Source organism: Tursiops truncatus, chromosome 13 (genome assembly GCF_011762595.2).
Source record: "Tursiops truncatus isolate mTurTru1 chromosome 13, mTurTru1.mat.Y, whole genome shotgun sequence".
Taxonomy (NCBI): domain Eukaryota; kingdom Metazoa; phylum Chordata; class Mammalia; order Artiodactyla; family Delphinidae; genus Tursiops; species Tursiops truncatus.
Window position 1 is genome coordinate 419,984 of NC_047046.1, and position 27,826 is coordinate 447,809.

General features: G+C 50.7%; 1 protein-coding gene across 2 annotated transcripts; it reads left to right on the plus strand.

The window, feature by feature from the left end:
• The first annotated feature begins 3,178 nt into the window (after positions 1-3,178).
• ANKLE2 (ankyrin repeat and LEM domain containing 2) lies at positions 3,179-27,565 on the plus strand. 2 transcript variants are annotated; one of them, XM_019942495.3, is made up of 13 exons: positions 3,179-3,416; positions 10,568-11,038; positions 13,608-13,814; positions 14,848-15,041; positions 15,119-15,307; positions 18,080-18,202; positions 19,846-19,912; positions 21,112-21,284; positions 22,648-22,754; positions 23,598-23,788; positions 24,089-24,731; positions 25,278-25,409; positions 25,716-27,565. In XM_019942495.3, exons 1-13 carry the CDS (start codon positions 3,233-3,235, stop codon positions 25,879-25,881), a joined length of 2,847 nt encoding a protein of 948 aa, XP_019798054.1. In that variant the 5' UTR covers positions 3,179-3,232; the 3' UTR covers positions 25,882-27,565. The 2 variants fall into 2 exon arrangements, with proteins under 2 accessions (XP_019798054.1, XP_019798068.1); XM_019942509.3 differs by lacking the exon at positions 10,568-11,038 and having other exon boundaries at positions 3,180-3,416.
• Positions 27,566-27,826: the final 261 nt, after the last annotated feature.

Sequence of the window (27,826 nt, forward strand, 5' to 3'; positions counted from 1 at the left end):
CCCCTGCTTTTATCCCAGTCTCGTTTAATGGAGTGTAGACTGCATTAGATGGCGGTGAGGAGAATCCAGCCATAATAGCATACCTATTGTTAGCTGGATTCCACAGAAAATCGTGGTACTAAGATACTGGTTAGGCTGGTAAAGGCTATGAGACCCCGAAATTCAATGGCTTAAATGAGAGAGGTTTCTCTTTCGTGTAACAGCCGAAGCAGAAAAACAGGCCTGATGAGGGCAGCTTCTGGTGCCGAGGACACAAGTGCCTTCTAACCTCCAGTCCCATCTGTGGCCTCGGACAGCTGCTCCAGGTTCCACTTGTTACTGTCTGCATTTTCCCAGGTGGAAGGCACGTCGCACACCCTCGTTCAAGGGTGTCACTCACTAGCTGTGTACACCGTCTGTTGCCTCCACTAAGTCACCAGGCCACAGGATGTGTGTTTGTAGCAGTGTGTCCAGCTCCAGCTGGGACTTTCTGTTATCAAGAGGATGGATGCTACTGGCAACGGCCTCTATCGCAATACACAATCTCTCAAATCAGTCCCCTGTGCTCTGAATTCCTGGGATTTATGATTACTATAACAAAATCCCTCATGATGGGGGCTGACCCTGCTACCCTTGAAAGGCATGTATATATATACAACTTTTATGTTTTTTGAAGTATGAAAGAAGTGGTAATAACAGCTAACGTTTATGAAGTCCTCACCTTGCTCTGTAGCAAGAGCCTGGCACATATTAATCCTCATCTCTGAGACAGGGGCAGTTATCCCATGTTACCCCTGAGAAAACTGCAGCACAGGGAGGTGAAAGAATCCACCTACAGTTACCCAGCAGGCAGGGAAGGTCTGCCCAGGGCCTGGCACTCATCACTGCACAGTGGCACAGATTCACAGAAAGGTCAAGACTGGGGAGCAGCTGGGGACTGAGGTCTGTTCTCAGGTACTTAGAAGTTAAAAACAACAAATGGTAAGATGTCATTCTAACATGGTGCTTGCTCTTCCTTTTTATTTATTTAGGTTGCGCTGGATCTCACTTGTGGCACACGGGATCTTTTTTTAGTTGCCGCATGCGGGCTCTTAGTTGCGGCATGCATGCGGGATCTAGTTCCCTGACCAGGGATTGAACCCGGGCCCCCTGCACTGGGAGCGCGGAGTCCCACCCACTGGACCACCAGGGAAGCCCCTCTTCCTTTTTTTTTTTTTTTTTTTTTGCGGTACGCGGGCCTCTCACTGTTGTGGCCTCTCCCGTTGTGAAGCACAGGCTCCGGAAGCGCAGGCTCAGCAGCCATGGCTCACGGGGCCAGCCGCTCCGCGGCATGTGGGATCCCCCCGGACCGGGGCATGAACCCGTGTCCCCTGCATCGGCAGGCGGACTCTCAACCACTGCGCCACCAGAGAAGCCCCCCTCTTCCTTTTTAAATGTAGACAGAATTTACACTAAAATAGGCACCGATTTTAAGTGTCTATTTTGGTGAGTTTTGACAAATGTCAACCAATGTGTACCTGTATTACTATCAACACAATAAGATGCAGAGCGTCTCTTTCACAGTGAATGTCCCCTCATGTCCCTCCCAGCTCACCACCCCACTCAGGCAACCCCTGTTCTGATTTCTATCACCATAAGCTCTGCCTTACCACTTTCGTGTGGGGTTCTTTTGCTTAGCGTGGTTTTCAGATTCGGCCACCTTGTCGCTAATAATAAACCTCCATAGGATTATCATATGAAGATTCCAAATTTGTTTATCCATTCTTATGGGGTTTATCCAAACATCTGGGTGTTTCTCGTTTGGCTATTATGAATAAAGCTGCTATGAACATTCTGTGAACTTTCTTTTTCACACCTAGGGCTGCACTGCTGAACCATAGGGAGGCCTACGTTTAACTTTACAAGAAACTGCCTCATAGTTTTCAAAGTGGTTGGCTCATTATACACTCCTACCAGCAGTGTATGAGAATTATAAAACTGCTCCACATTCTCACCAAAATTTGATACTGTCTTCTAATTTTAACCATCCTGGTGGGTGTAAAGTAGTATCGTTCTGGGTTTAATTTGCATTTCACCCATCCTCAAATTCACTGATTCTTCTGTTGTGCTCGATTGACTGTTAGTACCATCCAATTTTTTTTAACCAAGGATGTCAATTTTATTTCTTTAGGTTTTTTTCTATTTAAAAAGTTAATGTATAAATTACACAGTAAAATTAACCCTTTTTATTGTACATGCCTGAGAGTTTTGACAAGCATATGTAGTTGTGTGACACTACCACAATTAAGACAAAAGCTTCCAGCAGTCTTTAAAATTCCCTAAGCCACTTTATAGTCAGCCCCTCCCCCGCCCGCGGCGACCACTCCCCTGCCTGTCCCTTTGCGTGAACGTCCAGTGAATGGGGTCACACAGCGTGGAGCCTGACACCTTAGGTACAGCTGTGCATCCGTTTCTGGGAAGCCGTGGGTGCCCACAGGGCTAGGGTGGTGAGAAAGTAACCTACTCCGGCTAAGAGAGTAATCCGAGCCCGATAAGCCAGACGCAGAGACGAGTCTGCTGCAAAGTTAACAGGAGTCACGCTGCGGCTGGAAAGTCGGCTTGCTTCGGCGGAGAAACTCGTTCTCTAGAATCCCAAGCTGTCAGAACCTCTGCTGTTTGAAAGTGTGTCCGTGAGAGTAACATACCCGACGTTCGCCTGTAGGACCTTGGTCGCTTTTACCTGCCGAAGCAGCCAAGTTTCCACCCAGCGCAACACAAAGCTGGTTGTTTCCAGGGAAACCGGAGCGGTTCATTTGTGGTCCCGCCGAGACCGTAACCTGGGCCCGGCCAGCCTGCGGGCTGAAGCCCCAGCGCGGAATCCTCGCGGACCGCATGGCCGCGCGCCGAAGCCCGCCCAGGACGACCCCTCCCCCGGACACCCCGCCCCGGGCCTCTGGGACCGCTGGACCCGCCCCGGGGGGCCGTCCGCCCGCCCGAGGACCCCGCGTGCCGGCTGCCCGCGCCACTGCCTGACAGCGTCCTCACCGGCCCCGCGCCTGCAGGGGCTGCGGTCGCGCTCCTCCGTCGGGCCGCCGGGCGCGGAGGCGAGCGCCCTGTCTCGCGCGTGCAGACCCGGCCCCGCGCCGGCCGTCCCCGTGCGCGGCGCCGTCAGGCAGTGGCGCAGGCAGCCCGGCACGCGGGGTCCTCGGGCGGGCGGACCTGGGCGGCGGCGGCGGCTGCGGCGACGGCAACGGCGACAGGACGAACGGCGGCGATGCTGTGGCCGCGGCTGGCGGCGGCCGAGTGGGCGGCGCTGGCCTGGGAGCTGCTGGGCGCCTCGGTGCTGCTGATCGCGGTGCGCTGGCTGGTGCGGCGGCTGGATAGGCGGCCGCGGGGCCTGGGCCGGAGCGGGCCCCCCGACCCGCCCTGCGCGGCCGCGGGCCCAGTCCCTGATCCAGGTAAGGCCGGTCCGCCGGTGGGCCCGCGCCCCTCCCCGGCCTGGATCCTCAGCCCCCTCTTCCCCAGGCCGGGACCCCCTCCCCTCCCCTCCCGCCTCCCGGGGCTCTCCTCCCCGGCCTGAGTCGGGGGTTCTGGGAAAAGACCTGGAGTAAAAGTCACGAGTCCTCCGCGCACAGACGGTGGGAGAGAGTAGAGGGTGGGAGCCTGGGTGCCGCGTCTGTGCGCAGTTTTGCTGGTTTGACCCCCTGATTTGACTGAGAAGACCGTGTGCGCCCTGCGCGCTTCCGGAACGCGCCTTCGTTCAGTTTTCATTCACCCTCTTACCCGCAAGTCTGGTTTCTTCCTGGAGGATAAGCAAGAGCTCCTCAAGTACCCTGATAAGATGAAATTTTATTAGCAGAAAGCATAGTTGATGACCTACCTTGAACTCTGAGGGCTAAAGCCGTCCTTATGGGTGACTTAGTTTTTACAGCTGAGGAAACAGGCTCCAGGAAGGTCCTGCTCGGCAGAGATGACACAGGTCCAAGGCAGAAGCCAGGTGGGGACGTAGGCCTGTTGACACGAGGTCCAGCTTGCCTTCCACCCTGTTGAGATGCTGATTGTCCTACCTTCTCTCATCCCCTTAAGAAAGTTTCAGGTGGTACTTTTAGGAAACAGCATGCTCAGTTGTCCAGTTACACTGTCAACACCGTGCCAGAGAACCCAGCGCAGGACGCCAGAGTCGAAAGGCTTGCAGACCCTAAAGCTAAAGGACGTGTGAGGCCAGTGGGGTCTGGGGCTACGAGATTAGAGTTTCGAGTGACTTATTCATTAAATTCTTTTTTAATTTTTAGCTTTCATTTCTAAGTCATTAATACAGAGCAAATAAACACATGTGAAAAGATGTTCGACATCACCAGCCAGTAGTGAAATACAAATCGAACTTACAGTGAGATACCACCACACACCTATGAGAATGGCTAAGATAAAAAATACCGACGACATTTGGTAATGCTGGTGGAAATGCTGAGAAACTGGGTCTCATTTACTGCTGGTAGAAATTTTAAAGGTGCAGCCATTCTGAGGTCAGACTGCCAGTTGCTCAAATAGTCGAACCTGTACTGCACTCCTGCGCATTATCCTAGAAGGACGAAAACTTATTTTCACACAAAAACCCATATGCGATTGTTTATAGCTTTATTTGTAATTGCCAAAAACTGGAAACAGCCCAGTTGTGTCTCGAGGGGTGAATGGTAAAACTGGCACCTCCGAGCTGTGGAATGCTGCTCAGCAGTGAGGCAGAACTGTTGATCCATCAGCAGCTTGGGTGGAGCTCAAGGGCATCGCGCTGAGTGAAAAAAGCCGGTCTCAGAAAGTCTGTAGTGTACAATTCCATTTATGTAACATTCTTGAAACGGAAGTATTATAACGACAGAGGACAAGTCAGTGGTTGCCGAGGGTAGGGGACAGTGGCGGAGGTTGGATATGACAGTAAAAGGTCAGCAGGAGGGAGATCTTTGTGGTGATGGAACAGTTCAGGAACCAGTCATGTCCATGTGAAGCTATACGTGTGATAAACGATCATGGAATTACATACAGAGAGCCACAAGAGGAGACTGGCTGCAGAACCTGGTGAGGCCACGGTCTAGTTCGCTATGCTGCGCCAGGGTCAGCTGCCTGGTTTGGATGACGCACTGCAGTGTTTACGGTGTGCCACTGAGGGAAGCCACGTGATGGGTCCACAGGACCTCTCTGTACTGTTTTTCAACTTCTTGTGTTTATTATTATTACAAAATAAGCAGTTAATGAAATCCACTTAGGTTCCCCAATGTTAGTATCTTACATAATCACTACAAGTAGGAAAGCCAGGAGGTATTATCCAGTCTGCAGACCTACCTCAGTTTCCTATACCTGTACCTTTACATCTCTGTCTATCTATCAGTCAGTGGATGGAGGTCTGGCAGACACTTCTAATTCCAGCCCAGGGTCAGCAAACTGTGGCCCACGGGCCAGATCCTGCCCGCACCTGTTTTTGGAACACAGCCATATTCTTCCTTCTGTGGCTCTTGAGTGTTTGGGGGGACTTAGGCTCACAAAGACTCAAAATTTACTCCCCAGCCCTTTACAGAAGTTTGCTGAGGGCTTCTCCCTTCTCAGTGAGGAGACTGGCTCTCATTAGCCACAGTGTATCCAATTATTTGCTGGTTCCTAGAGCACACATAAGATAGCTTCGGAATTGCTCACCTATACCACTGTGAAAACCCACCTGCCAGCTAGAGTATAGTGTTTGTCTGTCCTTCCTCTGTCTTTACCCTTAGAGGACGTGGTCACGTGCTGTTATCTTTCAGTTAGTACGTTCCTTCTCTCCCACTCATTATGATACGAACTTGTAACACCCTTGAGCGAATTTGTTTTGGTTTGCGTTCCACTTGGGGGTCTCCCCCTGTCTATTTGTTTATCCACGTATTTTTTGTGTATGTGAATTAAACATGCTTCTAAAGGTCAGAACATGTAAAGGCGTATTCAGAAGTGCTGCTCCCCCTGCCCTCTGTCCTTACTGTCTGGTTCACACCCTCCCCTGAAGCTAAGCAGTCTCATTATTTTCTGCTTTATCCTTTGTTTCTTTTCCACACGTGAGCAGATACTTGTTTATTGTATTAAGAATATTAGTAACAGGGTGTCCCTGGTGGCGCAGCGGTTAAGAATCCACCTGCCAATGCCGGGGACGCGGGTTCGAGCCCTGGTCCGGGAAGATCCCACGTGCCGCGGAGCAACTAATAAGCCCGTGCTCCACAACTACTGAGCCTGCAAGCCACAACTACTAAGCCCATGTGCCACAATTACTGAAGTCCGCGTGTCTAGAGCCCACGCACCGCAAGGAAGAGCAGCCCCCACTAGCCGCAATTAGAGAAAGCCCCGCACGCAGCAACGAAGACCCAACGCAGCCAAAAATTAAAAAAAAGAAAAGAATATTAGAAACAGAGTGTACATGTTTGTCTTTATTCAAGTTGACTTTCTAGCATGCTATGTATTCTCCAAGGCTGATAAGTCTGTATTACTTGATAACTTCATAGCCCTAACTGACATTAATGGATAATTTGTCAGTGTCAAACACATCCATTATTTTATCTAATTCTCATTACAAGCTAAGAAGTAGAGCTGTTGTTATGTCTTTTTTATAGATGAGGAAACTGTGGCTTAGAGTTACATAACTTGCCCAAGCTCACCCAGTTAGTGATATAATGTAATGTAATTGTTCCATTTGGGGCTTGCTTGATTACAAGGACAGAACCCCCTCAGACTAGCCTGTCTTAAAAAGGTAGCTTTTAGGACTTCCCTGGTGGTGCAGTGGTTAAGAATCCGCCTGCCAATGTAGGGGACATGGGTTCGAGCTCTGGTTTGGAAGGATATCCCAGGTGCCACACAGTAACTAAGCCCGTGCGCCACAACTACTGAGCCTGTGTTCTAGAGCCCGCGAGCCACAACTACTGAAGCCCGCGTGCCTAGAGCCCATGCTCCACAACAAGAGAAGCCACCACAATGAGAAGCCCGCGCACCGCAACGAAGAGTGGCCCCTGCTCGCTTCAACTAGAGAAAAGCCCACTTGCAGCAATGAAGACCCAACACAGCCATAAATAAATAAATAAATAAATAAATTTACTGGAAAAAAAGGTAGCTTTTGAGTAAACACACAGGGAGGGTATGCAGAAGAGAATATTACCAGGATTGGGTGGATTCCTCTCTGTTTATTCCTGGCATCTGCCCTAGTCGCCCCTACCCCTCAGACTTTGCCTTGCATGTGGCTTCAGCCTGTCCTATACCTTTCATATCAGTTCCTTATCACTTCTGTTGCCCTTATACCCAGTATTCAAAGACTGCCCTTAGGGGTGCTCCCTGAGTGGAATCCTGTGGTCAGTTGGCCTCCCCCTTCATGTTCTTTGGCAGCTCTAGAGGGGGCTGTGCAATACATTCACTGTTTAAAATAAGTAATAGCCATTTTTGAAATCTTGGAGGGGGGAGGGTGGTATCATAAAAAGTTATTAAAAAAGAAATATGCAGGGCTTCCCTGGTGGCGCAGTGGTTGAGAGTCCACCTGCCGATGCAGGGGACATGGGTTCGTGCCCTGGTCCAGGAAGATCCCACATGCCGCAGAGCGGCTAGGCCCATAAGCCATGGCCGCTGAGCCAGCATGTCCGGAGCCTGTGCTCCGCAACGAGAGAGGCCACGACAGTGAGAGGCCCACATAACGCAAAAAAAAAAAAAAAAAAGAAATATGCAGAAATTTCCATCATCCAGCTGCAAGTATTAGGTATTAGTATTTTGAGTCTTGTTTTATCTGTCACTGCCCCCTCTGCTTTGCTCTCCTGGAGTAATTTAAAGCCAATCCTGGGATATCCTATAATTTCATCTGTAAACACCTCCTAAAAGCCTCTACTCTAGCTTCACTGATAAACAGTATTAACACGTCCGGTTCTTTCTTGATCGCCTCTTCAAGTCTGTCTTCTTTCTCACCTGTCTTTCAATCTCTGTTGTTACTCAGATCCCATTCTTGTCTTACTGGCCATGTGTGTTCCTTGTTATCCCTGGGTTATAGCCACCGCCTATGGGCTCATGACTCCCGGAGCTGTTTTTCTCACTCTGAGCTTATCTTCTGAATCTCAGACTTGAAAATCAGAATGCCCACTTGATGTGCAGTGGGTGTTTCTAATGCTCAACGCCTAAATCCCCATTTGTTCTTTCATATTCTCTGCCTTGGGCAGAATCTCTTTCTAAGCGTCCAGGCTGGAAACCTAGGTATTATCTATCGTAGGCTGACTGCAATCCCTCAGACACCCCCCCACCCACCGACCCCAGCATCTAATCTGTGGTCGAGACATCCTTTTTCTCTAGTCTGAGCACTCATCTCCAGCCCCATTAACTGCAGCAGTGGCCTGTACCCTGTCATTTCTTACCTTCTCCCCAATTCTGGCTGACCATGCTTAAACCTCTACCCCATAGATTTAACTGCTCTTTCTGTAAATATACTGATTAAAGCTCCAGCTGCAGTTCACATCCGCTTGCTTGGTGGCTGAATAACTTGAACAAGTTCACTTAGCTTCTCTGATTTAGGATCTCCATCTGTACAGCAGAGTGAGCAGTGGTGAAAAATCTGCATGTGGAGTTATCGTGAATTTTAAATAATTTCGTGCAGGCAGGGTGCTTAGGACAGAGCCAGGCATGTGGGAAGCCCCCCAGACGTTAAACAGTAGCTGTTTGTTTTCAGTATTAGCAAAATGACTGTGGAGCTATCTGTACGCTCTTCTGTGTAAATCTTTGCATAATTTCTCATGACTTATGAGATAAAGTGCAAATGTATCCGTAGGATAACTTTCTGCAGTTGGAGTTTTGACGCATATTATCCAGTTGCTTTCCTGGGAATTTGTTCCTAATCACACTGCAGGTGACAGCTGATGGGTGTGCCTGTTTTCCCCAGCATGGTGACCTCCCTAGAATGTTGGTGTGATCAGATCATGTCATGACACTGGGCTGTAAGATTCTTGTCCGAATGAACCAGACACTGCCTATCTTAATCTTGTTTAGATTGTTATAAATCCGGAAACAAAAACCTAATGAAAATTCTCATAGAAAGTTCATAGACTCCAGAGAATATGGGGAAATAGTGGATTGAAATGAAAATTTGAAGCCAGCTTTTTTTTTTTTTTGGCTGTGCCACGAGGCTTGCAGGATCTTAGTTCCACGACTAGGGATTGAACCCCCTGCAATGGAAGCATGGAGTCCTAACCACTACCGCCAGGGAATTCCCTGAAGCGAGCGTTTTTGCCACTTTTTAAAAAATTGAAGTATAGTTGATTTACAATATCATATTAGGTTCAGGTTACAGCATAGTGATTCAGTATTTTTAGATTGTACTCCATTAAAAGTTAAAGTTATTACAAGATAATGGCTATAATTTCCTGTGCTGTACAATCTATCCTCGTTCCTTGTCTAGTTTATACATAGACATCTCTTAATCCCATACCCCTATCTTGCCCCTCCCCTCTCTTTTCTCCCCACTAGTAACCACTAGGTCCCTAAATCTGTGAGTCTGTTTCTTTTTTGTTGTATTCACTAGTTCGTTTTATTTTTTAGATTCCACACATTCGTGATTACACGCAGTATTTGTCTTTCTCTGCCTGACTTACTTCACTCAGCATAATACCCTCCTTGTCCATCCATGTTGCCGCCAATGGCAGGATTTCATTCTTTTTTATAGCTGAGTAGTATTCCATTGTGTGTACATGCCACATCTTTATCCATTGATCTGTTGATGGACACTTAGGTTGCTTCCATATCTTGGCTATTGTAAATAATGCTGCTATGAACATCGGGGTGCACATAGTTTTTCAAATTAATGTTTTTGTTTTCTTTCTAAGAGTGGAATTGCTGGATCATATGGTAGTTCTATCTATTTATTTATTTAATTTGGCTGCATCGGTCTTAGTTGCAGCCCTTGGGATCTTTATTGCAGCATGCGGGACCTTTCGTTGCGGTGCATAGGCTTCTCTCTAGTTGTGGCGTGAGGGCTCAAGAGTGCATGGGCTTAGTTGCCTGGCGGCATGTGGGATCTTAGTTCCCTGACCAGGGATTGAACCCACATCCCCTGCATTGGAAGGCGGACCACCAGGGAAGTCCCTATTTTTAGTTTTTTGAGGAACCTCCATACTGTTCTCCACAGTGGCTGCACCAATTCACATTCCCACCAACAGTGCAAGAGGGTTCCCTTTTCTCCACACCCTCTCCAGCATTTATCATTTGTAGGCTTTTTAATGATGGCCGTTCTGACCAGTGTGAGGTGATATCTCATTGTGGTTTTGACTTGAATTTCTCTAATAATTAGTGATGTTGAGCACCTTTGCATGTGCCTGTTGGCCATCTGTATGTCTTCTTTGGAGAACTGTCTATTCAGGTCTTCACCTCCTTGGTTAAGTTTATTCCTAGGCATTTTATTCTTTTTGATGTGATTTTAAACGGGATTTATTTTTTACTTTCTCTTTCTGGTAGTTCATTATCAGTGTATAAAAAAGTAACAGATTTCTGTGCATTAATCTTGCATCCTGCAACTTTGCTGAATTCGTTTAAGAGAAGATGTACTTTACAGCCATCAGACTGATTTTTGTTGTCTTGGGCCTAGGTGAAATGACAATGGATACCATCTTGGCTCGATTGAAACTCCTGAATCCAGATGACCTTAGAGAAGAAGTTATCAAAGCTGGATTGAAATGTGGACCCATTACATCAACCACAAGGTTTATTTTTGAGAAAAAGTTGGCTCGGGCTTTATTAGAGCACAGTACACTGCCTTCGCACCCTCCAGACCACGCCACTGCAGGTGCCCCAGCCCTGGGCCAGGACACACAAAGGGTTGTGAAGTCTGCGGTAGGGAGCCCGGCTGAGCGGGTCAGCTTTTCTGAAGACAGAGATTTTGGTTATAGTGTGGGCTTGAATCCTCCGGAGGAAGATGCCGTGACGTCTGAGACCTGCTCAGTGCCTTTCAGTGCCTTGGCCGGGGTCGGCAGCCACGAAGCCATGCTGCGGGCCTCTGCAGAGCCGCCTCTATACTATGGGGTGTGCCCAGCGTACGAGGACGCCCCGGCGAGAAATGGTAATGTGACCAGCGCCGTGGTTCTTACACAGGTGGTGCGTGGACAGCAGGGGGAGAGGGGTTTTGAAAATCACAGACTACAGAGGAGAAGAAAGAAGACTTTAAACACCATAATCTTATCACTCCAAATTAACCATTGTTAGCATTTTTATATAGTATGTTCCTGAATTTTTTGTAAATCTATATAGAAAGTTTTAGAAATTAAGAAAATTGGATTCTGTGGAGATATACTTCACTTACAGATATTTATGGGCTGGTTCCATTTTTTGATTAACCATCTCCCTCCCTTTTTTTAAAAATAAATTTATTTATTTTTGGCTGCATTGGGTCTTTGTTGCTGCACGCGGGCTTTCTCTAGTTGCGGCGAGCGGGGGCTACTCTTCATTGCAGTGCGCGGGCTTCTCATTGCGGTGGCTTCTCTTGTTGTGGAGCACGGGCTGTAGGTGCATGGGCTTCAGTAGTTGTGGCTCGCGGGCTCTAGAGCACAGGCTCAGTAGTTGTGGCACGTGGGCTTAGTTGCTCCGTGGCATGTGGCATCTTCCTGGACCAGGGCTGAAACCCACGTCCCCTGCATTGGCAGGCAGATTCTTAACCACTGCGCCACCAGGGAAGTTCCTCTCCTCCTTTCTCCTTTTTCCTTTTTTTTCAAATTCACTGTAACCTGACCACCTCTTATATTAATGAATGCAAATGGCCAATGAAGGTATAAATAATTTTCAACATTAAAGAGTTGTAATTTTAAACAAGACTAAAATAGATAGGATTGGAAAGAAGTAATGAAAGCTTGATGTTGATCAGAATGAAGTTGCATTTTGTAAAACAAAGTATATATGATGTATACATTTTATAGTCTGTAAAGTAAAAGTGAAATTTCTTCCTCCCCACCAGAATCTTACTCTGTAGAAGTAACCACTTAATAAGTACTTTTGTGTATCATTCCTCACCCTACTTACTCTGTTTTATTCGTATATATAAATTTACATTATTTTTATTTTTAATATATTTAAATTTAAGAAAAAATATATCTGTATGTATGTACATTGTTTTTATTTTTATAAAATTGGTAACTATAAGTGTCCGGTCAAAAGGTATGCATTTTTAAAACTTTGAGGGCTACTGCCCTCCAAACGGTGTTACCATTCACTGTGGATGAGAGAGTAACTTTTCCAGTCTCTCTGCTATACAATATGGAATGTACATTCTTATCTATCTAAAAACAGAAAACGGGCGTCTTGTTTCTATTCCATCAACCATACTGCATGTTATTAAACTTCCCTTTTTGTCTTTCAAATAAGGGAAATCTCTATCTTGATTTAGGTCTATTACCTTTTTTTTTCTTTTTTTCCTTGTGTATTTCATTCCTGTGACTCATGTATTTTGTAACTGGAAGTTTGTGCTTCTTAATTTCCCTCAACTTTTCCGTTAATCCACCCACCCACCTCTGGCAACCACTTGTTTTCTGTATCTGTTACTCAGTTTCTGTTTTGTTTGTTTTGTTTTTTAGATTCCACATAAGTGAAATCATATGGTATTTGTCTTTCTCTGTCTGACTTATTTCACTCAGCATAATACCCTCCTTGTCCATCCATATTGCCGCAAATGGCAAGACTTCATTCTTTCTTTCTTTCTTTATTTGTGGCATGCGGGCCTCTCACTGCCGTGGCCTCTCCCGTTGCGGAGCACAGGCTCTGGACGCGCAGGCCCAGCGGCCATGGCTCACGGGTCCAGCCGCCCCGCGGCATGTGGGATCTTCCCGGACCGGGGCAGGAACCCGTGCCCCCTGCATTGGCAGGTGGACTCCCAACCACTGCGCCACCAGGGAAGCCCCTATTGACCTTTTTTTTTTTTTAAATAAGTAAATAAATTTATTTATTTATTTATTTTTGGCTGCATTGGGTCTTCGTTGCTGCGCGCGGGCTTTCTCTAGTTGGGGCGAGCAGGGGGCTGCTCTTTGTTGCGGTGCACGGGCTTCTCATTGTGGTAGCTTCTCTTGTTGCGGAGCACGGGCTCTAGGCACATGGGCTCAGTAGTTGTGGCTCGCGGGCTCAGTAGTTGTGGCTCATGGGCTCAGTAGTTGTGGCTCGCGGGCTCTAGAGCACAGGTTCAGTAGTTGTGGCGCACGGGCTTAGTTGCCCCACGGCCTGTGGGATCTTACTTCCCTGACCAGGGATCAAACCCACATCCCCTGCATTGGAAGGCAGATTCTTAACCACTGGACCACCCGGGAAGTCCCTAGTCGTAGTTTTTCACTTACTTTTTAAAATTATTTTTATTTAGATCGTTAGTCCAAAAATTCTACTTTTTGGTATGGAATAGTATACTTGGATATAAAAACTACATATACAGGTACAAGATATGTATCATTTATATCCGTGTACATACATATGATCAAAGTTATTGTGTTCTTTTCACTAAGTAAACCCTTTTTTCTTGAAGATTAAAACTCTGAAATATTAATAAGAGAAAAACCAGACCACTGGCTAACAGTCGTTAGTTACCAAACCCAGGGCTTCAAGTGTGAACTAAGTGACGGTGGCTGCAGTTCCTTGTCTCTGCTTTTCCCACACAGAAAGGATTCACGTTTATGAAGACAAGAAGGAAGCCTTGCAAGCTGTCAAAATGATCAAAGGATCCCGATTTAAGGCTTTTACAAGCAGAGAAGATGCAGAGAAATTTGCTAGAGGAACTTGTGATTATTTCCCTTCTCCAAGCAAAACCTCTTCACCACTTTCTCCTGTGAAAACAGTGCCGCTCTTTAGCAGTGGTGGGTTAAGAGGTAAATTGTCTGGCATTACTGTCAGATTTACTCCTGGGTATTTTGTTCCCTCTTTCCTGGTAACTAGTTCTCTCCACCTTTGAGAGCAGCCTGGTTTGCTGGGAACAGAGAGCTGAGGCCCAGGCCATGGAGCAGCTGGAGGAGGGTGGGTCAGTAGGCTGGTCTGGGTGGAAGTGGCAGGGGCCAAGTGGGTCAGGCAGCTGCTGAGGGGACCGTGGGAGAAGCCGCAAAAGGGCCTCCATCGCCTTCTGTCCTGTCCCCTTTGTCACACTCTTGTCCCTGTGGCCTGTTGGGTTCAGGGCCTTTTTAGGTGCTGAGACCTTTCTACTTCCCCCCGTGAAGCTACACTTCCTTCTAAGACTGTGGCACCTGCTTGGCTGCAGACGATTCTGCGGTGGCTGAACCGTCCAGCCAGAAAGCTGGCCAGCGCCACTCCTAGCTCAGGACCAGGGTCTTGTGAGGGGCCTTTGCTGTCAGCATCGTACAGAACCCCGGCATCCCAGCCTCGTCTGGTCCCCTCCACTCCATGGGCTCACGGCTGCTCTGCTCCCCAGGCTGGCTGGGGCTCCCGAGGATGCGCCTTTCCTTGCAGACGGTTGGCCTTGGATCGAGAGTCCGTGTGCCACCTCACGGAGGCCAGAGTGATTTGGGGCGCTTAGAGGCCCCTCACACTTGGTGAAGGTTCCTCAAGATAGCCTTCCTACCTCCGCAGGTGTCGTGATTCGGCAGAAGTCCCTCCTGGCTCCCTGCCTTTCTGGGGGGCGCTCCTGGCTCTTGGAAGGCCCCTCGCGAGTGTGGGTGGCGTCCTGGCCGCGTGCCCTCGCACTCCTCCCCCGCCTTCTCCGCAGAGCCCTCCCCTCGCTGCCGCGGGCTGGGACACACGTCCGTCTGCTGTGGATCAGCTTGTTTCTTACTTTTCACTACAAGGAGATCGTCAGCCTCTGTGGGAAAGATTTTCTTGCCCTCAGTGAAGCGCATAGTGGATGATGAGAAAATGTGAACTTAAATGTTCTTAAATTCTGTCTCTTAACAGATGGGTTGTACTTGTCTGATTCAGAAACAGCAAGCAAAGAGCGAGCAAACAGTTACAAAAGTCCTCGTACACAAGATCTCACGGCCAAACTTCGGAAAGCTGTGGAGAAGGGAGAGGAAGACACCTTTTCCGACCTTATCTGGAGTAATCCCCGGTATCTGATTGGTTCGGGGGACAACCCGACCATCGTACAGGTAAGCCTGCTTCCAGCATCATAGCATCAAGACTGCGGTGATGAAAGTGAAGCCCAAAATCTGTGGTTCTGTTCCAGGAAGGATGTCGGTACAACGTCATGCATGTTGCTGCCAAAGAGAACCAGGCTGCCCTGTGCCAGCTGACCCTGGAGACGCTGGAGAACCCCGAGTTTATGCGGCTCATGTACCCGGACGACGAGCCGCATATGCTGGAGAAACGCATCTGCTACGTGGTGGACCTGTACCTCAACACCCCTGACAGAGTGGTGCGCCTCGTAGCCGGGCTCAGGGTGGAAACAGTGTTTGGGTGTTTATTTACCATGTCTCTGCACTGCGTCAGCTCAGAGGAGATGTGCGTTTGTTGAGGTCAGAGAACTCAGAAAGATACGGTTGGACCCAGACCCGCTCACACGTGAGAAGTGCACCCCGCTGGCTGGCGCGCCGGGGTCCCAGCTGGGGTGGAGCCGTCCCCAGGACACGTCCCTCCTGGCCTTTGTTCAGAGAGTCCCAAGCTGATAGGAGGGTGGGCGAGTGCCACAAAGCTAAAGGGAGAAGGACGTAGGAAGGTTTTGGTGCCTTGTAGTCTAGTGTCCTAGATACGTCTTTCTTTAAATTTTTATTTCATTTATTTATTTATTTTGGCCGCGTCAGGTCTTAGTTGCGGCATGCGGGATCTTTCGTTGCGGCGCCCGAGCTTCTCTCTAGTTGTGGCATGGGGTTTTTCTCTCTCTAAGACGTGTGGGCTCAGTAGCTGCAGCATGCGGGATTAGTTGCCCCGTGGCACGTGGCATCTTAGCTCCCCGACCAGGGATCGAACCCATGTGCCCTGCATTGGAAGGCGAATTCTTTACCCCTGGATAACCAGGGAAGTTCCAGTGGGGAGATGGTGCACAAAGCTTAAGTAAGGATTCTTGAAACAGAAGAGTTTTTACATATTTATATGAGGGAAAACCCAGAGATGGCTGAGAACCAAGGATTGTTTCTGAGAGAAACCTAGGGGTGTGAGAAGTCGTGGTGGGCAGGAGAGGGAATTTTAAAAAGCCTATTGTATTATTTCGTAACATACTGAATATGATACATTGAACCCCAGAACTGCAAGCAAGAATAACTTCTCAATTAGCAAGAAAGAAAAGGGGGAATGGAGATAAATTTGGCCATGCTAGCAAAATTAAAGAAGGGCATAAAAGAGAAAACGGTAGCTACATGAAAGGAATAGTAAGTGTGAAATAGGGCAGAAGGAACCAAATCCAAGTGTATGAGACTAAGTGTGAACACAGTAAGGCTGTGCGACACTTCAGTCGGGAAGTGTAGCTCCTACACGCGATGCAGGACATGTGCCCGGCGGGAAATACAGTCTTCTCTTAACGCCGGCAGCGCTTGTTGAAAATACGCATCTGTGGATCCACAGAGACCGCTGAATAAATTCTGGAAACTAGATGTTACAGGTCACGTCCCCTGACCATAGGCGCTAAGAGTAGGAATCGCCTCAAGCGCCTGGACTGTGTAGCAAGGCCGGGGGCTCCCCAGAGGGTGTGGTGTGGAGGAAAAGCGGGGTCACCAGGGCGTGGCGGGAGGGCCCACAGCCCGCCGGCTGCGCGGGAATGGGGCAGAGGCTGGGGTCAAGTTGGCGGGGGCTCGGAGCAGGTTAGAGAAGGACGTTGTGTGGGTGAGGGAGAGGGGTGGCCAGGAGGAAAGGGGTGTGGGGGGCATGTTGCGGTCTGATGCCCTGAACGCCGAGTGGACGCGGCCGCCCCGATGTGCAGCGGCCCCGGCCCCGTGGGGCTGGCCGGGAGCTGTGCCGATGCTGGAGCCTGGGCCGCAGGGCTGGAGGCGACTCAGGTAGACCATGGACCAGGAAGCGCCTGACTGGAGCATAGCTCTGCTCGTTCTTCCTGTGCCGTCTGCAGCTGTGGAAGGCCGGCCGGAGGTGCTGACAGGGCCTGGGTGGCCCACGGAGCCCCGGCGGCTGACTGTGTGGGAGAGGGAGTGGTGGTGCCGACAGGATGTTGAGGTAGCGAGATGCCCCTAGAAGGTGTGGAGCAGGGATCGGAGCCGGCCTGAGGGTATTTGCTTGCACAAGGCCCCGGGGTCGCCTAGTGGAGTGGGGGCTGGAGCTGGGGGAGAAGCTCTGGGCGAATGCAGCATGGCGTCCGGAGGGAGGGACCTGAGGGCTGGAACGTGCGGTGGCCGCAGGTGGACTTGAGCGAGTTCTGTTTGGGATGAGCTGCTTCTGAGCCTGAGGCTGTCCAGGTGAAGGTGCCGGAGGTGGTGGTTCCACAGCTCTGCTGGCCTGCGGGCAGCCCGGGGAAGGATGCCACCAGGGACAGGTCCGCACTGGAAAACCTCGTGAAGTCAGGAGGGGAGAGTTTCGTTTGCTGCAACACTAGCGACTAGAGAAAGTTCTCAGCACAGACCGGATCGTGGTCTTTGCTTCATTCTGGAGGTTGTCTTCATCTGTTTATTTTGCTTTTGTTTGTTTGTTTGTTTTTGTTTGTTTTTGTTTTTGCGGTACGCGGGCCTCTCACTGCTGTGGCCTCTCCCGTTGCGGAGCACAGGCTCCAGACGTGCAAGCTCAGCGGCCATGGCTCACGGGCCCAGCCGCTCCGCGGCATGTGGGATCTTCCCGGACCGGGCACGAACCCCTGTCCCCTGCATCGGCAGGCAGACACTCAACCACTGCGCCACCAGGGAAGCCCTATTTTGCTTTTTGAACATTGATTTTAAGACATTGTACAGGGCCCTGAGTTGTTAAAGCTGCCGTTTGCTGAGCAGGTGTTACACCCTAGCTCTGTTGTAAGCTTCCCACAGGCACTAGACACGCAGGAACTGGGACGTTGTGCCGGGCTCACGCCCTGGCATGAAGTGGGTGTGTGCCAGCATGCCAGTTATAAAAGCACTGTCTTCTTATAGTCTTTTATTTTTGAGTGTTTTTGTTTGATTGTTTGTTTTACTAAATACCTATTTTTACCTTAAAGCAACCTTAGGAAGCAAAAAAGTATGTATAAGAAGTAAGTGTTCTTCCTTTTCATCTCTCTCAGGGCTACGACACACCATTACATTTTGCTTGTAAGTTTGGAAACGCAGATGTGGTCAATGTGCTCTCTTCACACCCTTTGATTGTAAAAAACCCAAGAAATAAATATGATAAAACACCTGAAGATGTAAGTACCTATTAAAATGCTATTACTACATAGTGTTAGAAATGAAAATACATAAAATTACAGTCTGCGATCACAGCTGTTGTGACCACGCAGGTAACTCTGTGTGACTGTGTGTGCCTTGTGGCACACCTTAGAGCCCTAATTGTTGAGTAAGATGCACTCTGTGAAGACGCTGCCTCTGTAAAGCCCGGAGGGAGTGAACTGCCTGTTTGCTGATTTTATTTTCCTGAAACTGGTGGTCAGGTTGTTCTCAGCAGCTCACTGTCTTTTGTCAAGTTCCCTCTGTGAGTCCTTCAGCTGACCAGGGTCAGAGAGAGCAGAGGAGGTGGCACTCACGCTGCTGCTGCTGCTAGTGAGGATGGTGGTGATGAGGATGGTGCTGGTGAGGATGGTGGTGACTGACTGATGGATGGTGGAGATGGTGATGATGGTGGGGTAACGTGCTGGTGAGGATGCTGCTGCTGCAAGTAGCTGACATGTGTTGAGCTCAGTGTGCACCAGGCGCTGTCCTGAGCCCCTCCCCGGTGTTCTCACCTGGCCCATACAAGCCTTAGGAAACAGGCCTTGTCATGATCTGTCAGCAGTTGGGCACATGTGCCTTAGAGAGGGCAGAGGTGCCTCTGTGCAGTGAGGTGGAGAGGAGAGTGGGCCTGAAAAGAACTGGAAGATGGTTAATTTGTACCAGGCATTGGAGTTGTGAGCTGGCCTGGACCTGCCAGCCCTTTGGAAGTAGAATCTGTAAGGTCCGATTCTGGCAGTGCCACTTCCTCTGTAGTTGCTGGGATTATGTAAGTCGTGCCCACTTCTGTAGAAAGTTTAGAATACAGGTAAAAAGGATAAAATTTACCGGACAATTCCGCAACTCAGAAATTACCATTATTTTGCATAAATCTGACTCAGCTTTTTGTGTGCATGGGTATGTGTATTTTCTCAATATAAAGTGCTATTTGGTAACACGTTTTTAGAGCGTTGGACATCTCTCACAATCAGTTACAGAATTTAAAAGAAAATACTTGCACTACTTGAAGGGTCCACTGTGCGGTTGTAGTTTGTTTCTGTCACAGGCTGGCAGGAGGTGGTAATTTTGTGGTTCCTTCCTTCTTATTTTAAGGTTATTGGTTCTTTTGTTTTTTTTTATTGTTTGTAGCTAAAATGTTCACAGTTCTCTAATGGCTGAGAACATCGATTCCTGTAGTTGCAAGAATAAAACTTGTGTTCGTGTTAGATGCGAGTTGTATATCAACCCAGCCAAACCATAGCAGACAGGCTCCTAGCCAGGGAGGCGCCCAGACCGAAGGTGCGGGCGTGTCTGCATCTCTGCTCTGACTTGATGGTGTACCTTAAGATTTCCTTTCCTTGCAGAAAATTAGGAAATGGAGAGCAGCATGAAGAAAGAAGACAAAATTCGCCTGTAATCTCAGAGCTGGTTCTTCTTTGTCCTGGCCCCTCGAAGCCGTTACAGAACGAGAAGGAGGGCTCCGCTGTTCCACACGCGTTTTTATTGTGGGCTTTATGAGATGCTCAGCGTTAGGACACTACCCTTGTTTCACCGACTTTACAAGTTGCCCTTATGAAATCATTTTAATGATAAGATGTGATCAATCAGATTTAGAGCGTTTACGTACTCTGTTTTTTTAAAACAGGTTATTTGTGAAAGAAGCAAAAATAAATCTGTGGAACTGAAGGAGCGGATTAGAGACTATTTAAAGGGTAAGTGGGGAGTGGGCGCCCGAGGTGTGGCCCACGGTGGGGCAAGTCCTGGGCGGCATCTAGGCCAGGCCTTGTGTGCAGGAGTGAAGCAGGGGCTGCTGGGAGCCTCCGAGCTACCCTGTGCTGCACCTCCCGCTCCTGGGAGACCGACTTGTCTGTCATTTGTCTGTTGCTGACGGCCTTGCCCCTCGACCTCCGCGGCCCTCTTCCTCGGGCACAGCCTGCAGGGTGGCGGGGAGGTGGGAGGGGCCTGCCTGGAGCCCCTTGGCCAGCCGGTCCCCCGCCCTGCGGCCTCGCCGCCCCGGATCGCCACACTCCAGGCCGAGGGCCTTTCAGACCGTGGCCTGCGGGGCAGCGCTTCGCACTCGGCTTTCGGGGCCTGGCGCCTCTGGACCCAAGCTCCCGGCTCGCAGGCCGCAGGGGCGCGAAGGCAGCCAGGGGCGGGAGGCATTTCCCAGCCCTTCCTCTGCCTTGTTTCCGGGCAGTTTGAGGAGTTGGCCCCGCGCGCTGGAGGGCCTGGCCTCGGATGCTTGAGGCTCTTCGGCCTCCCCCGTCTGCCCGTCCTTACTTCTCTCTCGGCTGCCATTCCTACCCGACTCCCCGTTGGTCTCCGTTTAGTGCAGGGGTCGGCCAGGCCTGCGGTGGCGCCCAGCGGCCACCACTGTCGCTCGCCCGATGTCTCTGGGCCTTTCCTGCCCCCCGCCCCATCCCTGTGGCCTCGCTGCCTTTCTTCTTTCCAGGTTGTGATTCTAGGTCTGTTTGGAGACGGGTGTTCAATGATACAAAACTGTAACGTACGAAACAGAAGAGGGAGCTGGGGAGGGAGGGGGTCAAACGTGTCTTCTTTGTAATGTTCCTCTGCTTGGCTTCCGCTGCTCTGGTTCACAGGTCCTGCCTCGTAAGAACCTGGGGGTGAGCAGGTGTTTGCCGCCCCCCCCCCTTCTTTTTACTTCCCTGCAGAGGAAGAACGCAGGGCTCGTTATGTGCAGGAGTCTGGCGTGGACTGGCCTCTTGCCTGGGTCCTTTGGCTCCGGGGCTGTGGCGGCCTTTTCATTCACCGTTAGCATCGCTGACTCACGTGCAGAGCCCGTGGGGTAGCAACCGCGCTGTTGCCCAGGCTGGTTCCCAGGTGCCTGACATCCACTGGGTGTGGGGCTGTCCACGCAGATGGTCCAGCCCTGGTGTGTTTCCTCTCCCAGGTCACTACTACGTGCCCCTCCTGAGGGCAGAGGACACGTCTTCTCCCGTGATTGGGGAGCTGTGGTCTTCAGACCACCCGGGCGAGGTCTCTCACATCAGCCACGGTGGAGGTGGCCCCAGAGACCCCGTTCTGACCCTGCGAGCCTTTGCAGGGCCCCTGAGTCCGTCCAAGGTGAGCATCTGTGGAAGCTTCTGGAATAGCTCCTGGCCATCCCACCAGCATGCTGGGTTGTTCCAGCCTTTTGCTTTGTGTTTGGTCCTGGAGACCAGGACCCCAGAGAGTTGTCAGTGAGGCTTCAGAACTTCCCTGGAGAAACGAGTGTCTTGACCCTGTTCTTTCTTTCTTTCTTTATTTTTTAACATTTATTTACTTATTTTTAAATTTATTTTATTATTTTTATTTTATTTTTGGCTGTGTTGGGTCTTTGTTGCTGCACATGGGCTTTCTCTAGTTGCAGGTAGCGGTGGCTTCTCTTGTTGTGGAGCACAGGCTCTAGGCGCTCAGGCTTCAGTAGTTGCGGCACGTGGGCTCAGTAGTTGTGGCTCGTGGGCTCTAGAGCGCAGGTTCAGTAGTTGTGATGCACGGGCTTAGTTGCTCTGCAGCACGTGGGATCTTCCCACACCAGGGCTCAAACCCATGTCCCCTGCATTGGCAGGCGGATTCCTAACCACTGTGCCACCAGGGAAGCCTGCCCCTGTTTTCATTAGCCAGGGCAGGTATGTGATGAGCCGTGCTTCCGAGAAGCGAGGTTTGCCTGGGCTAACGCTCCTCACACCAGCGTCACCTGACTCCCCTCCCCCAGGTGCCCATGGCCCTTCGCACACCATATTGCCCAGGTGGCTAGGCTGTCCATTCCAGGGTCCTTGGATTTGTACTGTCACTAGGAAACTTCCATTTGCAGACTCCGGTGTTCACCTTCCAGACTGAGGTACTTCATACACTGACCTGTATATAATCTTTCCTCTTAAAAGAAAGTTGTGGCTTCCCTGGTGGCGCAGTGGTTGAGAGTCCACCTGCCGATGCAGGGGATGTGGGTTCATGCCCTGGTCCAGGAAGATCCCACATGCCGTGGAGCGGCTGGGCCCGTGAGCCATGGCTGCTGAGCCTGCGCGTCCGGAGCCTGTGTTCCACGACGGGAGAGGCTGCAACAGTGAGAGGCCCGCAAAAAAAAAAAAGAAAAGAAAAGAAAGTTGTAACTATCGATAGTTAGTTCCCTGAAACTATAAAAACGTTAGGATTAGATTCAGCTGCATGAAATACCGAAAGCACAAATATTTATTTTCCTGTCATGTGATGGCAAGGTGACTCAAGGCCCTTGGGGTGACAGCTCTGCAGTGTCTCCCTCGGGGCCTCCTGGGTCAGCTCTGATCCTCAGCCCAGCCCAGGCCTTGCCAGGGTCCCTCCTGGCCTCACCGGGACGCAGCCACGGCCCCTTAGCTCCAGGGCAGTGGGCATGTTGCGCGCGCTGGGTTGGTGGGGGAGGGCTGCCTGGTGACGTGGATGCCTAGCGCAGCTTAACACACTTCTGTTCTAGGCAGAAGATTTTCGCCGACTCTGGAAAACCCCGCCTCGAGAGAAAGCGGGCTTCTTCCACAGCGTCAGGAAGTCTGATCCGGAGAGAGGCATCGAGAGAGTGGGAAGGTACTTAAAGGGCACGAAGTGACAGAGGGCCAAGTGCTGGTGTCACCTCGCGTGCTGTGCCCTCGTGTGCTGACTGGGGCTTTCAAAACAGCAGTTCCCAGAAGGCGTTGACTGGAGACTTTTAAGGCCTTTTCACTAAGGTCTAATTCCTTGCGAACGTGCCCCCTGCAGCTTGTGCAGCAAAAGTCTCCGTGAAAGCAGTCCCTCCCGGGGGTGGGGTGGCCGAGGGGCATGACAGTGTGTGGGAGAAGGCGCCGCACCGCCATGGAGAAGATCAAACACAAGAGGGGGGCGTGGCCAGAAGCTGCTAGTGAAAGAGGCCCCTGAAAAGTGTTTTCCACAGTTCAGAAGCTAATTTACAGTGTGAGCAAATAAAGCTCAATTGAATCATTTTAGAACTTTTTCTCAAAATATGTGCCCAGCCTTAGGTTTACGACTTGAAAGTGAAAAGGACCTCTAAATGTTCATGTCTGGCCCAAACCCGAATCATCTCCGACTTTGTACGGTTTCATGAGAACCGAAATGTCCTGTTAGTGGAGTTTCACCGTTTGCCCTTTTTTCAATGCTCGTGAGTGTCGGTGTGAGCACTACACTTCGGCTGGCGTCTCCTTTCTCCCCGTGACCCTGGCTTGCTCTGTAACAGGGTCCTGCCCAGTGAGGGGGTGCTGCTTCAGGAAGTGGAGTGCACTGATTCAGCCCCAAATTTAGGATAACATGGAATTGTAGCCAAGGTTGCAGGTGCCGTTTTGGCACTTCCAGTGTCAAATGGCCCTTTTCTGTTTAGTTAGTTCTGTGAGTTTTTCTTCTGGTCTCACAACTGGTTAATTTGCTTTATTCTTACAGGCAGCTGGCTCATGAGCTGGGGTATCCCTGGGTCGAATACTGGGACTTTCTGGGCTGTTTTGTTGATCTGTCTTCCCAGGCGGGCCTGCAGAAACTAGAAGAATATCTCACCCAGCAGGAAGTGGGCAAAAAGACCCAACAAGACATGGGGGAAAATGCCGCCTGTCTGCAGGAGGACGCCTCAGCCCTCGGTAAGAGCATGCAGTGCGTCTGCGGCCGGCGGGACTGGCAGCCCGTCCTGTGGCCGCATCCGTGGCAACCAGCCGGCTTCCTTCTCCTTTTCCTGCCTGTGAGGGGGAACAGCTGGGCCTGGAGCCTGGCATTCTGTCTGCGGGCTCCTGCTTGCCTTTCCCAAGGCATGTTGCAAGTGGTTTTCTGTCGTGGAATCTGAGGAGGGAGGAGGCTTGGAATGCGGGAGTGACTCGTCGCAGGGTTTGCGCTGTGCGGGGTGACACCCCACAGCCGCCATCCATACCGTCTCTCCCTCACAGGCCGTCACAGGAAGTGCAGCAATTCCATCTCCGTGAGGGCGTTTCTAGATGAAGATGATGACATGAGCTTGGAAGAGATCAAAAACCGGCAAAACACAGCCCGAAACAACACCCAGCCCACGGTGGCTGCTTTTGGAGACTCGGGGTGTGACATCCTTCCCTTGGAGCAGAAGACAGACCTCATAGAAGCCTCAGCCCCGACCAGTCCCCGCAGCAGCAAAAATGGGTTTTGCAGCCCCCCGAGTGACAGCAAGACCCTGGGTGGGAAGAGGCCAAAGGCCCCAAGTGGGGAGGACGCCTTCCTGTCACCTGTCTCCGGCTTGACTGTGGAGTTTGATAAACTGAATTTGCAGAATCTACAAAGTAGCTTTTCTAATAAGACACCCCGTCCAACTGTGAAAACTAGAGATAAGAGGATCCTGACATCAAGAGTGAACCCAGCAGAAAGTGACATGTTAGGACCTCTTGCTGCTGACAAACTCGGGAATGACCAAGGAAGGACAGAGCACGGAATGTCAGCTGGAATGGCTGACATGTGCCTGGACCCCGACAGTCCCACGCAAGAGGCCCGTCACGGTGGCAGTTCTGAGCCCTCGGGGGTCCCTGCCTCGAAAGAGTCCGTCCAGAGCCTCTTCCTTTTTGGGTATGAGTCGGGAAGCACACACGTCGAGGGGCAGTGGGCACGGGCGCCACTCTGTGATTCCCAGACAGTTCCCTCCACGCTGGCCTGCCTGACGAGCACTTGTGGTTCCGTCTCCCTCGCGAGTCTATGTGGCTCCTCGGGTGTCCTCCAGGCCGGTGGGAGATGGCGGTCTCCTTGCTCACTCGTCCTTGCAGCCTCTTTGCTTCCCACAATCACTGAGCTGTCCTGTGGGTTTAGTTTGTTTTTGGAAGAAAGGTCGTCTTGGGGTCGGTCTCAGTTGCCCGGCTGATGGCCCGTCCCACCTTCTGCTCCATCATCCTGGAGGGGGGGTACGCAGAGCGCATCTTCCCAGCAGGGCTGGGGCCGGAGTCTCCTCCTGCGGGCAGTGCGTCCCCCCGCTGCCTGGATGTCGGCCGGACCGCCGGAGCCTGCGGTGGCGGTGCTGGGGCCTCACACACGCCTCTGTTGCTCTGCTGGTTCTGAAGGGGGCGGTGGCGCCAGGTGCGTGTGTGGTCACGGCTGTTCTGCTTCTCTCGCACCTTCTAGAGAAGAGCCGTCAAAACTGGATCGCGATGTTCTGGCGGCCCTGGAGTGTGCGGACGTGGACCCTCACCAGTACCCGGCCCTGCACAGGTGGAGGAGTGCCGTGCTGCGCTACTCGCCCGCGGACAGACAGAGGTACCTGCAGCCCGGCGGACGGTGTCGCCAGGTTCACGGGGGAGCTCCCCGCCCTTGGCCGGGGGTGGCGGAGCAGAAGGAGTGCTGCTGAGAGCTGAGGGGGGCGGGGTGGGGCAGCCAGGGTTCCGCTCCGGTCCCGCGCCCCCCGTGCGGGACGCAGTAGTGTGAGCTTGCAGTCACGTGGGAGGCGTCTCTTCCCGGAGCCCCAGTGGTCCCCGGGTCGGGGGCGCGGCTCCGGTCTGTGGCCTCCGCTCTCCCCACCCCGCCCCGCCGTCCCTGCTGACCGCCCGTTCTCTGTTTCCTCAGCTGGCCCAGCCCCTCGCTGAAAGGGAAGGTGAAGTCTCAGCTGCCGGACATCGGTGGCCCTCCTAGCGGCGGCAGCCCCGGGCGCTGCAGCCCCGGGCGCTACAGCCCTGCTCGCAGGGGCCACCTCCACCGGATGGCGCGCCTGGCCCAGCTCGCCACCTTGTAGGGCCCGTGCGCGCTGCTGGGGCGGTCAGCTTTTTCTTTGGGTTTAAAAAAAAAAAACAAAAGGAAAAAAGGAACAAGGAAAGGTAATGTGTTTATTGCTAAAGTTTCACCCAGAGAAAGAATATCAGTCCTCATTTAGAGGGTGAAAGAATTTTAGAAGATGCAGGTGTCCTGTATAAAATGTCGCTTTCTGATACTTGGAGAGAAGTGGGTGAAAGCGAACTCAGACGCAGATTTCCTGGAAACCGTCAGTGTGGTGGCGACAGGCTCGTTAGCTGCCCCAGGGGCACAGGAGGGCACCAGAGAGGCCGGGGCGCCCCGCGGGCCCCCGTCCCCCGAGAGTAGCTGCATTCACTTCAGCTTTGTTCCTAAAACACAGGTGACTTTCGTGCCTCTTCCTTTCCTGGGGAGGGTCTTTGACTTCCTGGCTCGTGACAGAAAAGCCTCTCTGCTTTGCTGCTCAGCCCCGCTGGTTACACAGTGGCGAGGTGAGCATCCAGGAGTGAACGAGCCTTCAACGTGTTGGGGACTTGCAGCGACACTTACAAGTTGAGTCATTTAAGTGAGTGACCAGAGGATGAAACGAGCTTTTCTCTTGGAAAAAGTCTAGCCGTTGGGAGCCATGCAAAGAGTCACACACAGCTCCCTCACCAGCAGTCCCTGGAAGGCGATCTCCTTTTCACCAGCACTTGGCCTTTCACAGTGCACCTTATTTAGCTGCCAGTGCAGTGGTAACAAAATAATCTGCAAGGCGTTGCCTAGTTTCGAGATGTAGCCCGTAGTTTAGGACACGTTCCAGCTGGGTTTGCTTTATGAAAGAGCATTGCGTGTTGGTGCAGAAAAGAAAGGTTTACTTTGGAGGACGTATCTGATGCCAGCTCCGTTCCTTTAGTGCAGTTTGTCGTCCCTCCCCCTTGGCTGTACCTGCTGGAGGGTCTGCGCACAGAGCTTTCTGTGCCAGGACGCTGCAGCTGAGCCGAGGGCTGTTTCTCTGGGTGTCACCAACGACAGCTCACAGCGGTGTTCTGGGGACACTGCCAGTGTTTTATCCAAAGTGAAAACTTCTAATGCTTCTGCGGAGTCCAGTGCCTTTTGTAAACCGCTTCTGGTTTTCCCGAACTTACTTTTTGAGAATATACAGTGACAGCAAGTAGACGTGAGATTTTTTAGTTGTAAATATTCTGAATTTAAATTTATGTTAAAAAAAACCCAGAAACTTATTTCTTTCACACGATAACGAGAGGCAGGTCAGGAATATTGGAACCAAGATTTGGATTTTAAAATTCAAAAGGTTGTTACACAGGGTGTTTTCACTTGTGTAGCAGACGACTTAAGCCTAAGACAGAAAAATACATTCTGTTCTAAAAACCAAATGGCATTTAAAAGACATCTCTATTCTCAAAGAAATCAGAACACAGATGTAGTCATAGTGATGATCTGTTTTGTCTAAAATTTGACCGTGCCGTCCTATATATTTTTGTAAATATTCAGATGGAAGCTAAAGTGATTTGCCCGTACTTTGCAGACTTCTGCTCCTGTTTTCTGAGGTTTAGGCCTTCTTTGATTGTTTCTCCATTTGTTTGTATAAGAAGTTGGCCCCGGTTCCACTGAATGCATAGTCATGTGTCCTGTGGTGATTTTGTCTTTTTAAAACTACTTAATGAAATAAATTATTTTTAAAACCATGTGATCATCATTCTGAGCTTTCAGGAAGACCTCTCTCGCCTGTGCCCAGGCAAAGTGTCCTTTTTAGCAAACTTTTAAGCAGTGTTTTGGTTAAACGGAACATTGATCTGAGAGTGGTTTATCTGCTGTTTGGGGCCCTTTCCTTCCTAACAACACGGTTGTGAAAAACCTTGGCATCAGTTCAACTATCGAATATTTTGTAACTGCCCTGAGAAATGGGGAACCTTTTTCTGACATTGACAGTGTGTCGCTTCTTCAGT